Consider the following 20,396-nt stretch of genomic DNA (forward strand, 5'->3'; position numbering starts at 1 on the left):
AGGTGTGGGGTGGTTTTGTCATTATCCCAGTCCAATGCCTGTAGCTGCTTCCCATCTCAGTAATTTGTGAAACTGCTGAGGCCAATAGTGCCCCTTACACTTTCTTGGGGCAAACTATGTCCCATGAAGATTTGGATTTGGGATGGGGTTCAGAATGGGCGCTTAACTTTCTTGCTCCAGCTGGGAGAATGCAGTGGCTCTGGGAAGGACCAGTGACCTGAACCACCCCCTGTCTCTGCCCAAAGTACAGATGGGGAAAAGAACTGGAGTGATGTGAAAAGGCTAAAGAGTGGTAAATAGTGGGTGCTGGGTGCTGCTGTGTGCTTGTCTTTCGGCCCCGCTCTCTGATCTCCACACCTTTTCACAGCCACCCCTCATAGCGGGCCCAGAGCCAGCGATCTGATCCGGCCAAGGATGTCTGAGGAAACGCCTAACATAGAGACTCTGCCTCCCCAAGCTGCACCTCTGCCTGACCCCAGAAGGTCCCCCAGAGAGGGCGCCTTACAGGGCCGGATTGGCCTCTGCTTCATGGGAGGCGGGACTCAGCGCTGGGGGACAAAGGGGTATTTAAGACCGAGCGGAGTTGGAAGTGGCCAAGGGCAAAATGAGCGCGCTACTGGGCGCCAGGACCTGCCCAAGCCGGGGAGAGGCCTCTGACCTTAAGTCCCCTCTAGGCTCCAGGCTCAGGGAACCTCTCACCGAGGCTCGGTTCCAGCAGCTCTTCGGGGGTGAAGAGCAGGAGCCGGAGCTACCGGCAGAGCCCCTCTTGGCTCGGCTGTGCAGGCTGTGGAGGCTGCGGGCCCGCGCCTGTTCCGGGACGGGGGCGTGGCGCCTGCTGCGGGCTCGGCTGCCCCCGCTGCGCTGGCTGCCCCACTACCGCTGGCGGGCCTGGTTGCTCGGGGATGCGGTGGCCGGAGTGACCGTGGGAATCGTGCACGTGCCCCAGGGTGAGAGGCCCCAACACCAGCCTGTCGGGCACCCTGAGCTCTAGAGGGCTTTGGGGAGGAGGTGTGGGGAGCAAGGAATCTGGGAGCGAATTGGTGGGTTAGTGTCGCTGAGGGTTAAGAGAGGGGGATCTGAGGCCAAGTTTGGGGTAAGGACTGTGGAGCTCCATCAGTTCCCCACCCCCACCTCCCCTCATCTGCTCAATCCTGCGAAAAGCCTTGCACACGTTCCGGCTCAGGGAACTGGAGAGAGGCACAGCGCTTGCCCCCCCCCCCCCCCCCCCCCGGGACTAGGACGGCACGGATCCTTGACCTTGTCCACCCCACAACCTCCCACGGAGACACATTAACCCCTCGGTTCCCTCTTGTGGCTTAAGTTAGCATCCCTGACGCCAATCTCTAAGCTGAGAGTGTGGGAAGGGGGCAGGTCCGGGAGGCCGGGCAACACCCCTCCTTACTGTGGACCTTTTTCTCTACTTCTTCCCCAGGCATGGCTTTTGCCCTCCTGACCTCTGTGCCCCCAGTTTTCGGACTCTACACTTCTTTCTTTCCCGTCCTCATCTACAGCTTGCTGGGTACTGGGAGACACCTGTCCACAGGTGAGTGACCAGGGGCTTCCAATGACTCCTCTTCTTCTCTGTGGGGTGAAAATGGACAGAGGTTTGTCGCTTCCCTTCTTGTAAGCTTCTTGACTTTTACTCCCCTCTTCACCTCTCCCACCTTCCACTCCCTCCTGTGCAACCCTGCCACGGAACTCTGAACTAGACAATGCTCGCTGGCCTGGGTGCAAAGAGGTGGGAATTTACTTGGACTTTTTTCCCCCGTGAAATTTGGTTAAAATGAACATATCTGGGACTTGGAAGGGGAAAAAAAGATGCGCGGGCCCCCAAAGGAGCATGCAGTACTTGATTTTTGCCGACTCTTGCGCCCTCCTTTCCTCCCTCCCCATGGGTTCCCAGCTGCTGCAGCAGTTGGTAGCCCCACGGCCTTCAGGGGGGCAGCAGCCTTCCAGGAGAGTGGAGTCTGACTGCAGCATCCTGGCCTGAGCTGTTTGCTCTACCCGCCCCCCCCCGACCCCCCGCGGGCCACAAGGCTGGTGATCTCTGCGTTTGTCCCTTGGCGCCAGGAACTTTCGCCGTACTCAGCCTCATGACTGGCTCGGCCGTGGAGCGGCTAGTGCCCGAACCCCTCATGGGGAACCTGAGCAGCATCGAGAGGGAGCAGTTGGATGCTCAGCGGGTTGGAGCGGCCGCAGCCGTGGCGTTCGGGAGCGGGGCGCTGATGGTGAGAGAGGACCCAGGGAGGCCCTGGGTGCGGGAGGTCGGGACAGAGGGAGGGGCAGGGTTCGTGCTCGGGTTCAGGAGGGAGGAGGGCAGAGGAGCGCGCGGAAGTGGCCCGCGGTGCTCTGGGTGGTCTGCTCCTCCTCCTGTTGGTGACTGCGCGTCTTCTCCCCGCAGCTGGGAATGTTCGCGCTGCAGCTCGGCGTCCTGTCCACCTTTTTGTCCGAGCCTGTGGTCAAGGCGCTGACCAGCGGGGCCGCGCTGCACGTGCTTGTGTCCCAGCTGCCGAGCCTTTTGGGGCTGTCCCTCCCGCGCCAGATCGGCTGCTTTTCTCTCTTCAAGGTGAAGGTGGGAGAACTCCGGAGAAGGGGGTTCTAGCGGTCCGGGGAAGAGGGAAACTTCAAAAGGGAGGAAGGACGGGAGGTGGAGGGACAGTGTGTGAAGAGGGCGAAGGACCTCGTGGCTGAACGAGGGCGCTGCGGAGGTGGAAGCCCAGATGGCAGCCGGCAGAGAGGGCCTTGCCCGGTCTGGCGGGTGCGCGCTGGGGGCAGTGAACGTGGCACACGGCCCTCTGCTCACCGCCCCTGCCCGCAGACGCTGGCCGCCGTGCTGACCGCGCTGCCCCGGAGCAGTCCGGCTGAACTGACCATCTCGGCGCTCAGCCTGGCGCTGCTTGTGCCGGTCAAGGAATTGAACGTGAGATTCCGAGACAGGCTGCCCACTCCAATCCCGGGGGAAGTCGTCATGGTGAGAGGATGGCCCTGTGCCCCGGCCCCCTGCCCTGCACAGACCCTGTCCACCCTGTGGGAACTGGCCGCTGCCGCCCCCTTGTGGAATGCAGCGAAGTTACAGAGGAGAGGTCGTGTTCCCACAGAGACTTCCAGGCCGCCTCCCAGAACACTCTGACCTTCCAGAATCCCCCATCTCTCTCACAGAGTCCCCTCTAGACCTCTCAGAATACCTTCTTCCTTCCTACAGCGCTCCCTTGAGGTGTCGCTGGCCACGGCATCTCCTCCACCGCTCTCCTCACCGGGGTCCTTCACTGGGATTCAGTGTATCTCCCAACCCCCTCCCCCATTTCTCTCTTTTCAGACTAAATAAATATTCTGTGTCTCCACAGATATCAGAGTATCTCTAGATATAGTCCAGCTCCCCTACTTAGAATAATTCAGTTGCACCTCTTGGTATCCCCTTGAACTTCCTTGGGTCCAGCTCTCTCCGTAGCCCTGGGCACACATCATTCCTCTTTCTCATCCCCTCACTCCTAAGTTAGTCATCAGGTGCCTATGCCAAACACACCCTGTTCCCCCAGGCGCTGGGATCCTGTGACCACCTGGTCCTGCACTGGGATCCATTCCTCTCTCATCCTGAGCCCTTCTAGCTCCTGCCAGGGCCCCATCTTCTTCCATGCTCTACTTTTGTTCTTTCCCAGGTGCTCCTGGCCTCTGTGCTCTGTTTCACCTCTTCCCTGGACACAAGATACAATGTCCAGATAGTGGGGCTGTTGCCTGGAGGGTAAGAGAGAATGAAAAGACACCATCTTTCTCCTCTCCCATGCAACACCTCCTCTTGTCCTGGCCCACCCTATTTTCTCTGCCTTCCCTATCTCCCCACAGCACCCAACCCATCCTCACCATGGACCCCTCCCTCTCCAGATTTCCCCAACCTCTCCTCCCCAACCTGGCTGAGCTGCCCAGGATTCTGGCCGACTCGCTGCCCATCGCATTGGTTACTTTTGCTGTGTCCGCCTCCCTGGCCTCCATCTATGCAGACAAGTATAGCTACACTGTTGACTCCAACCAGGTGTGACTCCAACTGCGGACCCTAACCTCATTCAAGAGACAACCCTCTACCCTGACTTCCCCCCATGCCTTTGCCTCTCCCGTCTTCATTGCACTGTATCCCTCTAGGAGCTCTTGGCACACGGTGTCTCCAACCTCATCTCCTCCCTCTTCTCTTGCTTTCCCAACTCAGCCACGCTGGCCACCACCAGTCTACTAGTGGATGCTGGTGGGAATACACAGGTAAGAGGGCATCCTTGGATGAGGAGATAGGATGGGACATCCAGGCCAGGTGGCGGTGGTGGAGAAACAGGTGGAAGAATACTAGATATCCAGGTGGTAGCTATATAAAGGAGGATGGGAATCTGTGAAGGAAGTTAAGTGAGCAGATGGAATTATCTAGATAGGAGAGATAGAATATAGCAATGCTCTATTAAGACCTTTGTAGACTTGTCCTGGCCTATGCTTTTTATGCTCCGCTGTGCTCAGTTCTAACAGGATGGGCTGGCAGCACACACAGCAATCTCCTTCTCAGTTTAGGAGGGCTGTCCTAAGACTAGGGCTGGCTCTTAAAGGCATCAGTGGACGATCTAAGATGGAGGGATGGGGGAAAAGACCTCTGTAGGTTCTAAGCACTGAAAAAGTTTATGGTGCCCCAGGTGTAGTTAAAAATAAAAACAATGCTAAACTGTAAAATAAATTTAAGAAAAGAAATTCTGATTTTTTTCCATAAGGATATTTTCATTTAAAACAAATATCACATATGAAATCGTCCCCTAATGTTTTTGGTTTTCCTTACTTTGCTGGCACCATAAGCATGTGGTTAGCCTGATAACAAGGTAATCCAACAGTTGTTTTTAAGAAGGAGGTGGTTGGCCGGGCACGGTGGCTCACGCCTGTAATCCTAGCACTCTGGGAGGCTGAGGCGGGTGGATCGCTCAAGGTCAGGAGTTCGAGACCAGCCTGAGCGAGACCCCGTCTCTACTAAAAATAGAAAGACATTATATGGACAACTAAAAATCTATATAGAAAAAAAAAAAAAATTAGCCGGGCATAGTGGCGCATGCCTGTAGTCCCAGCTACTCGGGAGGCTGAGGCAGTAGGATCGCTTAAGCCAAGGAGTCTGAGGTTGCTGTGAGCTAAGCTGACGCCACGGCACTCACTCTAGCCTGGGCAACAAAGTGAGACTCTGTCTCAACAACAAAAAAAAAAAAGAAGGAGGTGGGCTAGAAAAATAGGGAACTTGAACTACATATGTCTAGGGGGAGACTGGCAAATGACAGGCATTTAACTGAGGGAAGAAGAGGGGTGGGTGTGAATGGCAGAATGTCAAGAAGGGTGCTGAGGAGTGAGGAATATCTGTGTGGAAGGAGATTTGGGAGGAGGGAGGCTTCCAAAGAAGATGAGGCCGTGGGCAGGGAGACCAGCTCTCATGTGAGGGTGGAGGGTTCCCTTCCTTCTTTGGTTCCCTCCCTTCTTGCCTCTAGCTGGCAGGCCTCTTCTCCTGCATGGTGGTCCTGTCCGTGCTGCTCTGGCTGGGCCCCTTCTTCTATTATCTGCCCAAGGTAAGGAGCAGAGGAGGCGCGGGCATAGCTGGGAGGGTGGATATACTCCAGGACATTGGGGTAGTCAGCCCGCCTCCTCTGCCCCAAGGCTGTCCTGGCTTGCATCAACATCTCCAGCATGCGCCAGATGTTCTTCCAGATGCGGGAACTTCCCCAACTATGGCGCATCAGCCGCATGGACTTTGTGAGAGGCATTACCCCCAGATTGCTCCTTCCCGTCTTCTCAGCATACTCAGCCTCTGTCTTGGACCAAAGCTAATTGTCCTGGTCCTAAGTTCTGCAATCCCCCCAACACCTCTGAGTAACACCCTTTACTCAGAGACAAGGGAAAGGGTGGGATTTGAACCTCTCAGACATGAATATTTATACCCCCCAATTGGTACAACATCTGGAGTCATTACATTTGGTGTGTGTCCCATTGGGCCAATCTTGTCCTTTCCTTTTGTCATGATTTCTACTTCTTCCTGGGCCATCCCTCCCCATCACTTGCCTTGGTAGTCACTGCCCTTGGACTCCATTCCCTGCGGTGATGGCCTGGCCTTTCTTTTGGGCAATCCACCCCTATTCATGTCCTGCAGGCTGTATGGATGGTCACATGGGTGGCTGTAGTGACCTTCAGTGTGGACCTGGGCCTGGCCGTGGGTGTGGTCTTCTCCATGATGACTGTGGTCTGCCGCACCCAGAGGTGGGCATAGAGATGAGTGGAGTTGAGATTAGGGGAGGGGAGAGAACGGAGGGTTGGGGTGATTCTCCAGCCAGGCCAGCCTAGCCTGGGAATCTGACCCCAACTTCTTCCCTAGGGTGCAGTGTCTGGCACTTGGACTGGCTGAGGGGACAGAGCTCTACAGACCACTCAGAGGGAGCCATAAGGTGGGTGGGCTACAGACAAAGAAGGAAGGGAGGATTAGAACTGGATGTTTCTCTGACCCTCTGACCCCTTAGCTCCTGCAGGTTGCAGGGCTCTGCATCCTGAGCTATCCGACACCACTCTACTTTGGGACGCGTGGGAAGTTTCGCCACATCCTGGAATGGCATCTGGGGCTTGGAAAAGGAGGCAAGGTGAGGGAACTTGGTCTAGGGGGAGTATGGATCCTCCAGGAGTGGGAAGCAGGTGGGTGTTCTCAAGGGGATCCTTGTGCTCAAGGGGTGCACATTTATACTTGTGTCTCGGGGGTGGTGACTGCCTTTCTCTACTCATAGGAGACTCCAAAGGCAGATGGCCCACCTGACAGAGGTGAGATGGGATAACTCGGGGGGAGATTTGGGCATGACCCATGGCAGCATCTGGGTATTCTTGCCTTCTCCCGTCCTAGTTGCTGAGCCTGTCAGAGTGGTGGTCCTAGACTTCAGTGGTGTCACCTTTGCTGATGCTGCTGGGGCCAGAGAAGTGGTACAGGTGAGGGAGAGGGCAGGTTGAAGAGAAGCCCTTACCATCTCCCTCATATCCACTGATTTGGGACTTTACCACTCTGCCCCACCCCCACAGCTGGCCAGCCAGTGCCGAGATGCTGAGATCCACTTTCTCCTGGCTCAGTGTAATGGTAGGAGGGGTGGGGCACGATGGGGCCCAGCGCCTGGGGAATGACTGGACAATTGGGAGAGGGGAGAGAACACAGTGTGGACTTAGGGCTTGAGAGCCTGACACCCTCCCCACACAGCCTCGGTGCTGGAGACACTGACCCGGGCAGGACTCCTGGACAGAGTGACCCCAGAACAGCTGTTTGTGAGTGTCCAGGATGCAGCTGCTCATGCCCTGGAGAGACTGGTAAGGGTGCAGTGGCATCAGGAGTGGGAGCCAGGAGGTGCTGGGCTGTGGCAAGTGAGGTATGGGTAAGGGCTGAAGACCCAGGGAGAGAAATCTGGGAAAGGGGCAGAGGAGGAAGATCAAGAAGTAAGGAGTGGGGATGAAATGATTAGTGGATTTAAGACCAAGTCAGGCCAGGTGCAGTGGCTCACACCTGTAATCCTAGCACTCTGGGAGGCAGGAGGATCGCTTGAGGTCAGGAGTTCGAGACCAGCCTGAGCAAGAGCGAGACCCCCATCTCTACTAAAAATAGAAAAAATTAGCCCGTCAACTAAAAATAGAAACAAAGAATTAGGCAGGCGTCGTGGTTTACGCCTGTAGTCCCAGCTACTTGGGAGGCTGAGGCAGGAGGATCACTTAAGCCCAGGAGTTTGAGGTTGCTGTGAGCTAGGCTGACACCACGGCACTTTAGCCTGGGGAACAGAGTAAGACTCTGTTTAAACAAATAAAGAAAGAAAGAAAGAAAGAAAGACCAAGTCAGGGAGACTGAGCCAAGCTATGGGTGAAGAACTGCAGAAGTCAGGTCACAAAGGGAATGAGTGGGGTTCCCCTCAGATGACTGTCAAATCTCAGCAAGGGGTGGGTACTTAATCTATTCCTGACAGGTCCCCTCTCTTCCTCAGGAGATCACTGACTCAAAGATTTGCACAGTGTGGGTCTGACCCAGTCACTTGGAGTGCGGAGGGCCCCGACAATGTGTGTGTGAGGAGGACCATGATGCCTGAGCCCCCTTACTAAATGTAACTAATAAAATGAAGCTGAGAGCCTCTGGGATCATAACTCGAGTCTGGGTGTCTGCGCACAGACCCTGCTGCCCCTTCCTCCAGGCCCACAGCATTGCACAGACACACAGAAAAATGGCTTTCACCATGCGTTCACCAGTCCCCACCTCAGCTCCAGAATCACAAGTTCTCCTTGGGGGGGTGGGGCTGGAGCCGGTGCACAGTCCTGGATCCAGAGATAGGGGTGGGGCACACAGCCCTGGGATTAATTGTTGGGGGAACTTCCCCACCCCCTCAGTCCCAAGAAGATGAGAGGAGAGTGTTTCTACTTTAGGTTCTTAGAGTCCCCCTGGGCTCTTTGGCACTTGGAAAGTGACCCCTCCTTGTCCTGCCCCATGAGAATGGGGTGGGGGAGAGGACTTGGCACTGGTTATGGGAGAGGTTATGGCTCCATCAGGCTCCTGGGCACTCAGGAAAGGAGGGGTGTCACCAGGACAAGCCCCTGTTTAGGATCAGGTTCTGAAAGGGAAGGGTAAGGAATGAGGGGCTCAGGGACAGTCAGTGGGGTGCTCACTGGGTGGTGGGGTTTGCCGGAAATTCCTGGCAGAAACAAGGAGGCAGGCCCAGCCTGACAGTTGGAAAGCCCCGGGTGGCCATCACTCCGAGGTCATGCACTGCAGCCGGTGTTTGAAGAAGAGGAGGCGGTGTTTGGCCATCTGACTCTCGTCCAGTGATCCCGGGTAACGGTACCGTGCGTAAGTCTCTGCTCCGGCATCCCTTGATGTCCAAGGCAGCTTCAACTTGGATGCATGATCCACAACGACGTCAGAGCAGGAGCCAACTCGAAGGGAACCAAGCCCATCCAGGAAGAATTCTGGGGGCAGAGGGAAGGGAGTACACAATGAAGGGTTCTGAGGGTGCAGAAGGCCAGCCAGTAAGGGAGAACTAAAATTTAGGGTATGGAGATGCTCCTTTGCAAAAACTCTGTTTCTAAGGATCTTGAGCATGTAAATTGATCCCTCTCGGTCTCAGTTTTATTCGAGTGTAACATGGAGTCAATATACTTGTTTTCAGAGGTTCAATAAACACGGGATGAGCTGCTCCAAGTGTGGTCTGAACCAGGGGAAGCGGCTGGGAGTAGGGGCGGAGGTGACAGTGGCGGGGAAGCTCAAAGGGGGCCGGGCGGCTGTGCTGGGAATGTAGATTTAAAATGGTATGCGGGGCAAGGAGAGGGTGGGAGCTGTCTCTCGCCTGGCCGCAGGTCTTGGGAAATCTTCGCAGAACTGCTCTAGGGTTCCAGGTGGCAGCTGGGCGCGGGCGAAGAGGAGGGGCGGTGACCTTGGCGCCTAGCGGCACGGAGCCTCGCCCAGCGCCCCGCGGGGGTCCTTGCCAGGCCCGGCCGGGAGGGGGCGCCACTCACCCAGGTGTGCCACGCGGCTGAGGCGCGGGTCGAAGCCGACCTCGCGCACCTTGTCAGTACGTGCCAGGAAGAAGTTGACTACGCCGTCTGTGACCACGCAGCCTGGGAAGCCGACAAGCTCGTGGTGGAAGCCCCGCCTTTGCCGGAGGCAGTTCCCGAGGCCTGGGGCGCCGGGCTCCACGCTCAGCAGCTGCCGATAAGTGGTGGCGAAGCCCGAGATTTCGCGCACCGCGCCCCCCACCTGGGGGAGTGGGAGGATTGTGCCAGGCGGGGCGGCGACTGGAAGGGGGTTAGGCCTGAGCTCCCTCTTCCCTGGGGTGGCTCCCCTGCCCCATTCTCTTCCGCTTCTTCCCTGCAGGACCAGACAGACCCCTAGGCCCCCCTTCGTCGTCGTCCTCTCTGTCCCAGGGCTGGCCATTCTCGGCCGCAGCTCCCCCCCTCCCCCCGTGCCCAGCCTGTTCAAGGACTTCTCCCACCCCACATCCCGCTGCCCCTCCCCTACCAGGTCTAGTGGCGTCCGCTCCAGCACGTCCACAAGCCTCTCTAGCCGCGTCCGCGCCGTGAAGACAAAGTCGTCGTCCACCCACAGCACGTACTTGGTGGTTACTTGGGACACGGCCAGGTTCCGACCTGCGAACCAGCCCTGGGGAGAAGTGTGCATGGTTGGGGTGGCTGTAGAGATAGGACATGTTCCTCTGCCACCTTTCTTTCTTTCCCCTGACCCCTCTCCAAACTTTCGAGTGCTTTTGAATGACCGGGAGCTGGGGGGAGGGGGGGAAGGACATCCTCCCCTTCCCCATCCCGTTCTGAGTCATTGTTCTGGGGAAGGGTTTTGGAATGTGCATTCATGCATTCATCCATCAACTATTTTATTGAGTGCCCAGTAGGTACTAAGCACCATTCTAAGAATGTAGAGCGAATAAGATAGGCACGATTTCTGCTCCCACGGAGCTTACATTCAAGGAGTCCTCATGCTTAACAGGCACCCCTGTGATTCTGAGACAGGAGGTCCTCCAATCACTCACTACCCAAGAGGCTAGTGAAGGTGCCTCCTCCCGGAGTCCTCTGGCCCGCCGTGGCTGCGCACCTTGCCGAAGGGCATGAGATAGTGCTCCACATGGGGGCCACTAATACGCTCTGGCTTGTCGCTGTCATCAGCGATGACCACGGTGACAGTCGGGTAGAAGCGTCGGATACTAGCGATGAGCGTCCGTAGTCGATCATAACGAAGGAAGGTCTTGGTGGCAATAGTGACCAGAGCGCTGATGTTGTACTGGGCTGAGATAGAGGGCGCAGGGTTGGATGCAGACAAGGAGAGCGGGGAGACAGGAACAGGAAGACATCCTCTCCCAGGGCTGCCCTTTCCCTTCTTGCGCCCTACTTATGCCTGCCCACCCCAAACCTCACCTCCCTGGGGTAGAGATCCAGGCGGGTACAGGCGCGGGTTAGGGGGGTGTCTTATGCGAATGGTGAAGGCAGCCTCATGTCCCTCCGTGGAGAACCGGACTGGGAAGAAAGGACATGGCATTTGGACAACATTCTCTTTTCAGCCAATTAACATTTTTTGTTTGTTTGTTTGTGTGTTTGTTTTTTGAGACAGAGTCTCTGTTGCCCAGGCTAGAGTGCCATGGCGTCAGTCTAGCTCACAGCAACCTCAAACTCCTGGGCTCAAGCGATCCTCTTGCCTCAGCCTCTGGAGCAGCTGGGACTACAGGCATGCGCCACCATGCCCGGCTAATTTTTTCTGTATATATTTTTAGTTGTCCAGATAACTTCTTTCTATTTTTAGTAGAGATGGGGTCTTGCTCTTGCTCAGGCTGGTCTCGAACTCCTGGCCTTGAGCAATCCTCCCGCCTCGGCCTCCCAGAGTGCTAGGATTACAGGCGTGAGCCACCGAGCCCGGTCCCAATTAACATTTAAGTGCTTACTCTGTGTCCCACCTTTCTAGGCTTTGGTGGACAAGAACTCAAGGTGCTTACCCTTGTTGGGACTTACATTGTAACAGGTGAGAGAAAGACAATAAAAAAGTTTTAATTAAAAACTAACCTTTATTGAGCATTTACTAATGTGTCAAACCCTTTTAAAAACTACCTTAAATATATGAATTCATTTAATCTTCAAGACAGCCCTATTTAGTAGATTCCTACTGCAAAAAAGAAGCTGTGTCATAGAAAAGTAACTTGCCTACATTTATACAACTATTAAGCAACAAGCTGATAGGAACCTAGTCAGTCTGGTCCCAGGCTAAGTAAATTTTAAAAAATTTAGATACTGGTAAGTATTGAATAGAGAATAAGTCAAGCAATGTAATAGAAAGGAGGAGACATTTGAGCTGAGATCTAAATGACAAGGAGCCAGCCACGCAAAAATCTGGGAAGTGAGTATTCCAGGCAGAGGAAACAGCAAGTGCAAAGGCCCTAAGGTGTGAGCAAACTTAGTGTGACAAGCTTTGAGGAGAGGGAGGAGGGCTGCTAGCCCCTTTTTTTAGAGGAGAAATGGGAGCTCTGGAAGGTAAAGAAAGGCCTTTGCCCTCTAGTAAATGGTGGATTGGGAATAGAGCCTGAGTCTTCTGGCTCATGGGGCAGGTCATTTCCTGGGGCCCCCACCATTGGCCTGAAGGGGAGACACACCCAAGGCTCCAGTTTCCCTCTGGCCTGCTATGGCCCCAGATGAACAAAGGCCCCTTCTCTACTTCCCTGGCCCTGCTGGCCCAGTTGAAGTGCCCATTGTGTGGCTGGGCAGCTCTGGCCATTGCCCAAGTGTCCCCCACACCCTCTGTCATTTGCCCACTCCAGCCTTTCTGGGTCCTCCCTGTTTGTCCCATCTGTCCCAACCTCCACCCAGGCCTCACACCTGTGTCTGCAGTGTTGGCCTGGTAGCTTCGGCTGCTGTAAATGACGAGTTGTAGTTGCCGGTTGAGTTGGTCCAGCCCTGGGCTGACAAGGGTCAGATCTGGCTGACCTTCTCCAGTAACAGTCACTCCAGTCACTTCCCCTGCCACGTCCCAGGTGCCCAGGGAGGCAGTCAGGTTCACCTGGGAGAGGGGATTGCAGAACGCAGGGTTAGGCCCTGGACCCACCTCCTGCCTCCCTGACTCCTCCATCCCTCTCTTGGCAGCCCTGTCTCCCTCCCAGCATTCTAGATATCCACCTGGCCTCCTCACCTTCCTTTCTCTCACCTGGTATACCTCCTGACCAGAAGCAGCCTGCAAGCTCAGCCCTGGGAGCAAGGAGGGGGAATCAGAATCACACAGAAAGCCCTGAATTCTTCACTTTCTCTTCCCTCTCTCACCACACACACTACAAAACTTTTCACCCATTCCTCCTGTTGAGGCATCAGCAGGGCACATTGCATAACACAGACTAGGGTGAATGATTTTTGACTCCTCGTCAAAACAGTATCTCTTCTATGGACTGCCCTACCTATCCACCTAATCTTTGGTTAATTAGCAAAGAAAAGCTTCTTTCCCCCAAACCTCCCCAGTTACATTGTTCTGCAATTCCTGAAGTCCCTTCTGTCCTCACCTCCCACTTCCTAAGCCCCCTACTGACCTCAGGTCCCCCTTTAATCAGAAACTCCCACCTTCCATTCCAATTTTCCTCTGCTTCTTCCTCACCCAAACTTGAGCTCTGCACACCCCACCCCCCTGCACTGTGGCTAGGTAATCCTCTAGGACCCTCTTCCCCACCTGGCACCAAAATGCTCCTGAGGGGCTGAACCTCCACACCCTGCAGAGGGTACTGTAGGGGGGAGTTGGCAGGGGCTATGAGCAGCTGGTCAGCCGGGGACTGGCTCCTGGCAGTGGAGAAAAGAGAGGACAAAGGAGGAGTCAGGAGGAGAGGGGCTCTCTCTCCTGGCACGGCCACCCTCTGGACCTCCCACTGCAGAGTCATGCCCTTCTTTCAAGCTGGTACCTTGACAGGAAAGCCTGGAACTCCTGCTCCCTTGTGGCAGAGGCAGTCCTCAGCTCCTCAGGGTCAAAGGCCTTAGTGAGGTCAATAGCTCTGACCTGTCTCTGGAAGGGGAGGGGAAGACCCCTCCCGCTGGACTCACAACTGCAGTTGTTCTGAGCCAGCAGCCTGAAAGGGGGAGGGTGGGTCATCGGAGCCCGGCTACACAGCTCCATTCATCCTAGGAAACACACAGCGCCCCACACCTTGGCCCCTCAACTCTGCCCATCCGTAATCTGTCCCCTTAAACACCGCTCTTCAAATAGTCCACAGGAGGGAGGATCTCGGATGGATGGATGACCCATTCTCTAAATCTGGATTTTGCCGAGGTGTAGAATAGGGCCAATTACTAGGATTTCAGCAGCTGCCCACCCACCATCAGGACTCCAGCTGGAATCTCTTCTCACGCCTGGCTGGATCAGGACCTAAGGGAGTCTTTCAGGGCCTCCTTTGACGGCACAGCCTCCCATCCCCATGACAAGGTTCAGGGAGAACAGATTTCCCCCCAGCCCAAGCTCAGCAGCCTCCCACCTCATTCCACACCTCCAGTCAGGAGAACGCAGGCATCTGAGCCCAGAAGCGGAGGAAACAAAAGCCCCCCAAGCCGCGCTCAGCTTGTGCAGCGATGCTGCGGCTGTCAGCACTCACCCCACCACTTCCTCCTTGATCCTGACGCGGATGTGTGCGTAGCGGGGCTCAGGGGCAAAGTCTGGCAGCTCGGGCCTAGGGGGGCCCTGCGGGGGCGCCCACAGTGCAAGAGGTGCCCGGAGGCCCGGGGCGTCCCGGATGCTCGCGTATAGGAGCCCCAGCGAGGCGCAGGCGAGCAGCAGGACCAGCGCGCAGAGGGCACGGCGGCCCAGCCACATCCTGGAGTGGGGGTGGGGTGGGGGTGAGAAAGGTAGGGAGAGAAGGCGAGGGCTGGGGCGCTTGACCCCCGTGACCTCGGAGGCTCCGGCCGGCTCCCAAGAGCGCTCTCCACTCCACACATCGCGCTACGATTTGCACTGCGAATCGTTTTCCTGGTACCCCTCCCCTCACTCCCTGGGCCTCTGTGTCTCCCGGCCTCCTTTCTTCTCGCCCTCTCCCGCATCTCGGTTTCCTCTCACACCCGAAGCCTGGCATCTTGATGCAAGAGACATTCGGATGCTGTGGTTTCGACGCGGCCATGCATAAGTAGAAAAGCACCGCATTATTAGAGCAGCGGACGTCCCCAAGTCCGCCGCCCGTCCTGGCCGGTGCGCGCCCCACACCCCAAATCTGAGATCACCTGGGCCGGGGTGGGCTGCAGAGGGCGGCTCCACACCTTGCCTGTCAGGAAAAATGCAGAACCACGCCCGCGCTATTGGACGCCCCCGGCGGAGGTGACCCGCTGAGTGGCCTCGAGAAGCTGTGCGGGGACACTGTGGACCAGCGAGCGCTCCTCCTCCCCCCTCCTCCCTCCTCCAGCTCGGCCCCTCATCCTGCCCGGGCACTGACCTGTCTAACGCTCTAAGGCTGCGGCAAGATTCGGTCCGGGCTGCGGCCTGGGGGTCCTCATGGGGCTAGGGGCGGCCTGATGGCGGAGCTAGGCGTGAGCCTGAGAGTGTGTGGGATCCGCCTGCCTCCGGGGCGCTCCCGACTCCTCCCGCCTTGCAACTCTACCGGCTTTTGTAGACCACCGCGCGGGGGTGGTTCTGGGTGTTTCCTGCCGGGGGGTGGGGTTCGGGGGGGAAACGGAGGTGAGAAACTGCTGCTCCCCAGCCCCAGGAACAAAGCCGGGATCCCTGGCACCCGTGTGCCACTTGCCGGGCAGAGAGGGCTCAGGCCGCGGTCCGGCTCTTCATTCTGCAGCGCCGCGCGGCTCGGCTCCCCGGCTAGTTGAGGCAGAGGCTCCGGCTCCGCGCGGGGAATGCGAGCGCCCCGGCGCCTTCTGGTGGGCGCCGAGGAAATTGCGGGGGCGCGGAGCCGACGCAGGAAGGTCCTCCCTCCTAGCCCCCTAGCCCTTGGACCCCAAACCCTGGCATCTCAACCACCTGCCTCCAAGACCAGTCATTCTAGTCCCTACTCATTCAGAGCATGTAGGAGAGGACCCGCAATAGGGCTTTGGGAGCAGACGGGGCAGAGGCGCGCTGCTAAAACTCATTTCAGGGAAGGTCTGGGTCCTTAGGGTGAGATAAAGGACACAAGGCTGGGAAAGAAACACTGCCTGGCTAACAAAGACAGATTCAGAGCCTCCCTCCTCCTCGTCATCCCCCTCGCTCCCCAATTATCTAACAAACACTCAAGAGACAAGCACTCGGTAATTCAAAGGCCTAATTCCCCTAACCGCCCTTTGGCGCAGGTTTGCAGAAGAAAGGAAACCCCAGAGTGGCCAGATTGGAGGTAGTTCTGCCTGCGAACCTCAGGCCATACCCTGATTCCTGACACTGCCCAGAATTAGTGTTCTGTGGTTCTATGTTTCTAATAAAAGAAGTATCAAGATTAATAGGGAAAAAAGATATAAAAAGAAATGTAGAACATAAAGAAAGTGTGTGTAGGATGTATTATTGAATGAGTTGTATACAAATAAATGACTAATTAGCTGGGGGGGGAATGGAATCTCTACCCTCCTTACACCAAAATAAATTCCAGATCTATTAAATATTATATTAAAAATGAAATCATAAAAATAGTCAAAGAAATCATAGAGTTTTTGTTTCATTTTGCTTACAGTCTTGGAGTGGGGAAGAGATGTCTAAGCAAGATGTAAAGGGAAATATTAATAAATCTGACTATATCAAACACTTGAGCGAAGAAATTACCATAAACTAAACTTGAGAGGAATGACAAATTGTGAAACAATATTTGCAACCTGTAACACAGATAAAAGCCTAGTTTCCTTAAGAGCTCTAAAACATCAAATGGATAAAAATCATAATTAAGCAGTTGACAGAAAAAGTGAAAATGGATTTTAAATACATAAAAATATACTTGACCTTAAGCGTAATAATTTAAAAGCAAATTAGAATAACATTTAAATATTTTTTGATGACCACATTAAAAAAGACCAAAGAGGCCGGGCACGGTGGGTCACGCCTGTAATCCTAGCACTCTGGGAGGCTGAGGCGGGTGGATCATTTGAACTCAGGAGTTCGAGACCAGCCTGAGCAAGAGCGAGAGACCCCATCTTTACTAAAAAAATAGAAAGAAATTAGCTGGACAGCTAAAAAATATATATATAGAAAAAATTAGCCGGGCATGGTGGTGCATGTCTGTAGTCCCAGCTACTTGGGAGGCTGAGGCAGTAGGATTGCTTGAGCCCAGGAGTCTGAGGTTGCTGTGAGCTAGGCTAATGCCATGGCACTCTAGCCTGGGCAACAGAGCGAGACTCTGTCTCAAAAAAAAAAAAAAAAAAAAAAAAAAAAATAGCGAAAGAAAGAAAGAAAGAAAAAAGACCAAAGAGTTTGTTAAAACACTGTGTGGCTTCACTGGCCACAGCCCACACAGCAGCTCTCATACCTTGGAGTCTCATGCCTGAGGCTTTCAGGCTGGAGTTGCATGCTGGTGGCTCTACTGATCTGGGGTCTTGAGAGTGGCCCTGCCCCCACAGCTGTGCTGTGCATTGCTATAGTTGGGGCTCTCTGTGGTGGCCCTGCCACTGTGGCAGTTTTCTGCCTAGATCTTGAGGCTCTCTGAGGCATCCTTTGAAATCTAGGTGGAGGCAGCCATGCCCCTACAGCCGGTGCACTCTCCAGGCCAGGGGAGATGGCACCACATGGATGCCACCAAGGTTTATTTATTACCTGTTTGCTCCAGAGGGGCAGCCACTGTAGCCCACACCATACCTGGGGCCCACTTGAGCCACAGCTGGGACAGCCAAGGAAAACTGCATCGAAATATGGGAGCAGAGCCTTGAAACTGCTCTGCCCCAAGGCTCTGAAATTCTGGGCCTGCAATAGGTGGGATAGCTCTGAAGATGACCAAAGTGCCTTTGGGCATATTCATTCTTCCATTGTCTGGATGAATACCATCTGCCTTTTTTCTATCCATACTAATCTCCTTATCAAATGTTCACTTGGCTACGTCCTTGGTGTTCTCTCCTGAATAGCTTTTTTATCCTTTACAATATGGCCAAATTGAGAATTTTCCAAATCTTCTGCTTCCCTTTTGATTATACATCACATCTTTAATTTGTTTCTCTTGCCTTGAGTTTTACTGTAAACAGTGCAGAGAAGCCATGCCACACCCTCGACAGTTTGCTTAGATATTTCTTCTGCCACATATTCTACTTTATCGCTCATAAATTCCTCCTGCCACAAAGCATGAGGATACAAACACAATTCACCCAAGTTCTTTGGCACCTTAGGCTTTTCCTCCAATTTCCAATAACATGTTTCTCATTTCTGTCTGAGACCTAATCAGAATGGTCTTTACTGTTTATTTTTCTACCAAAATTCTCATCATGACCACTTAGGAAATCTCTATGAAGACTGAGCATGTCTGGACAGCTCTCTTCTTCTAAGACCTCACAATAGTCACCCTAAATGTTTCATTCATGACAATGCGGGCTTTTTCCAGCATGCATCTCTAAACTCTTCTGGCCTCTACCTGTTATCCAGTTCCAAAGCCACTTCCACATTTTAAGGTATTTTTAAGCAGCACCCTGCTTCTCAGTAGAAGACCCACTGTAACCTATGGTGGTATGGAAAGGACAAACTACACCTAATGAACTGGGCAATCTAGCCGAGGAGATTTCCAGGCAGAGCGTTGAAGGTGCCATCTGGTTTCTTCTTGCTGCTTATAGTAAAATGTGAAAAGAAAGAGATAAACCAAAGGAAGGAATGTTAAACAAAAAAGATCTGGGGATTGTTGGGCTTGAAAATTCCTAGCCTCTCCAAAGACAAATGATGCTAAAACTAAGAAATAGCTTCCAGGCTATTTCTCTCCAGTTGGCTTATTACTTGCAAGAGGAACTAATATCTAGGGAATGCTCAAGAACACATGGTCTAAAGGTGAAGCCAAGATGTGAATATAAATCCTTTATTAAGATAGATCTAAAGTGGTAGCTTGGGCCAGGTGCAGTGGCTCATGCCTGTAATCCTAGCACTCTGGGAGGTTGAGGCAAGAGAATTGCTTGAGCTCAGGAGTTTGAAACCAGCCTGAGCAGGAGTGAGACCTCGTCTCTACTAAAAATAGAAAAATTAGCCAGATGTGGTGGGAAGTGCCTGTAGTCCCAGCTACTCAGGAGGGTGAGGCAGGAGAATCGCTTGAGCTGAGAGTTTGAGGTTTCTGTGAGCTAGGCTGAGACCACAGCACTCACTCTAGCCCAGGCAACAGAACAACTCTGTCTCAAAAATAATGCGGTAGCTTGGAGAACTGTTCAGTCTAACAATAGGACTTCTAAGAAGGTGTTCTCCCTTAGCAGTCTAAGCAAAAGCTGAAGGTAGAGGAGGGCTTATCTCAATAATATTTGTGGGTATAGGTTTCATTTAATTTAGTTAACCTCAATAAAACTCATAGAAGACATGCAAAGATTTCAAGAGAATTGTATGATACTTACAAAATTTTATTGGCACTACAATAATTATCTCTTATTATTCTAATACAATAAATGTTTGCTGTTTTAAGCCCTCAGATTTAGAATAAAGTATTATATAGCAATAAATGACTAATGTAGAATATTACACAGTAATGAGAATGAATGATCTACAGCTATACAAAATAGCTCACAATGCTGAGAGAAGAGAATCAGACACAAAAGATTACTTTCTGTATGATTCCATTTACTAAAGTAGAATACAGGCAAAACTAATGTATGATGTTAGTAGTCAGGATCATGATTATCTTTGGGGGCAGGGTAGTAACCAGGGGGATCAAAATGAATCTGGGTGCTGATTACACAAGTGTGTTTAGTTTGTGAAAATACACTGGATTATATATTTATAATCTGTATGCTTTTCTGTTTATATATATATATTATACATTAACTAAAAGTTTAAAAAATATGTGAGAACTACAATTGTAATCAGCTTTTGAAAATATTCAGAAAGCATCTTCCTCAAGCAGTTCACAAAGTATCAGTTGTGTAGTTCTTCCAGCAGTTACCCTGGGCCACTCATGTGCCTGCAGCCATCTATCTAGCAAGTCAACTGTGGCTGGATGATACAGATTGCTTTCACTCACATGATTGAAGTTTGGTGCTGGCTGGTGGCTGATCTTTCTTTATGTGGCCTTTTGTCCTCAGAGAGGCTAACTTGGGCTAGATTGGGCCAGGTCTTTGAGGCCTTGCTTGTAATTCACATAGCATTATTTCTTCATGAATATATGGGTGTGTGTGAGTGAGTGTGTGTGTGTGTATGTGTATAGTGTCTAAACAAGTCACCAGGCTCACCCAGATTCAAGGTATGGTTAAACTCTACCTCTTGATGAATGTGTCAGCAAAGAATTTATGACCTTTTTTTTTTTTTTTTTTTTTTTGAGATGGAATCTTGCTATTTTGCCCAGGCTGGCCTTGAACTTCTGGGCTCAAGTGATCCTCCCACCTTAGACTCCCAAGTAGCTGGGTCTATAGGCACACCTCCTCTCTAGCCCCCGCACCTGGCCTGTGATCATTTTTTTTTTAATTTTTCTTTTTCTTTTTCTTTTTTTATAATATGGAACGCTTCACGAATTTGCGTGTCATCCTTGCACAGGGGCCATGCTAATCTTCTCTGTATCGTTCCAATTTTAGTATATGTGCTGCCGAAGCGAGCACGACCTGTGATCATTTTAATCCTCCACTATCACCAATGACAAAATCTTCAAGTCCAGGAGCTGTTGCTCAATTCGATATTTTTTAAAGGAAAAGCTGTCTTAATGTTTTGGTGTCAATATCATAAGAAGCAATGCTCTGAAAGGGCAGAGCTATTAATATACACACAAAGGAGCTTAGAAGTAAAAACACCCCATCAGATACTCGGATCTTCTAAAACC

General features: G+C 53.0%; 2 protein-coding genes and 2 non-coding genes across 8 annotated transcripts; 2 read left to right on the top strand and 2 right to left on the bottom strand.

Annotated features, from left to right (window-relative positions):
• The first annotated feature begins 604 nt into the window (after positions 1-604).
• LOC138396582 (solute carrier family 26 member 10-like) lies at positions 605-8,131 on the top strand. The gene is made up of 18 exons (XM_069490109.1): positions 605-947; positions 1,433-1,543; positions 2,071-2,228; positions 2,402-2,566; positions 2,819-2,971; positions 3,657-3,739; positions 3,880-4,027; positions 4,135-4,248; positions 5,493-5,570; positions 5,659-5,754; positions 6,149-6,255; positions 6,371-6,440; positions 6,513-6,629; positions 6,771-6,804; positions 6,884-6,966; positions 7,057-7,111; positions 7,229-7,335; positions 7,998-8,131. Exons 1-18 carry the CDS (start codon positions 605-607, stop codon positions 8,034-8,036), a joined length of 2,061 nt encoding a protein of 686 aa, XP_069346210.1. The 3' UTR covers positions 8,037-8,131.
• Positions 4,456-4,595, top strand: LOC138397789 (small Cajal body-specific RNA 11). Its single transcript, XR_011235896.1, has one exon. It is a non-coding gene; the product is annotated as a small Cajal body-specific RNA 11 (non-coding RNA).
• Positions 8,132-8,681: 550 nt separating the features above from the next.
• B4GALNT1 (beta-1,4-N-acetyl-galactosaminyltransferase 1) lies at positions 8,682-15,358 on the bottom strand. 5 transcript variants are annotated; one of them, XM_069490115.1, is made up of 10 exons: positions 14,115-14,332; positions 13,431-13,595; positions 13,205-13,311; positions 12,695-12,735; positions 12,370-12,550; positions 10,924-11,022; positions 10,604-10,794; positions 10,019-10,159; positions 9,517-9,757; positions 8,682-8,970 (listed from the first exon to the last, which is right to left on the bottom strand). In XM_069490115.1, exons 1-10 carry the CDS (start codon positions 14,330-14,332, stop codon positions 8,753-8,755), a joined length of 1,602 nt encoding a protein of 533 aa, XP_069346216.1. In that variant the 3' UTR covers positions 8,682-8,752. The 5 variants fall into 5 exon arrangements, with proteins under 5 accessions (XP_069346216.1, XP_069346214.1, XP_069346215.1 ...); XM_069490113.1 differs by having other exon boundaries at positions 9,517-9,823; XM_069490114.1 differs by lacking the exon at positions 13,431-13,595 and having other exon boundaries at positions 14,115-14,347.
• Positions 15,359-20,071: 4,713 nt separating this feature from the next.
• Positions 20,072-20,178, bottom strand: LOC138397664 (U6 spliceosomal RNA). Its single transcript, XR_011235797.1, has one exon. It is a non-coding gene; the product is annotated as a U6 spliceosomal RNA (small nuclear RNA).
• Positions 20,179-20,396: the final 218 nt, after the last annotated feature.

The sequence above is a fragment of the Eulemur rufifrons genome, chromosome 16 (genome assembly GCF_041146395.1).
Source record: "Eulemur rufifrons isolate Redbay chromosome 16, OSU_ERuf_1, whole genome shotgun sequence".
NCBI classification, from domain to species: domain Eukaryota; kingdom Metazoa; phylum Chordata; class Mammalia; order Primates; family Lemuridae; genus Eulemur; species Eulemur rufifrons.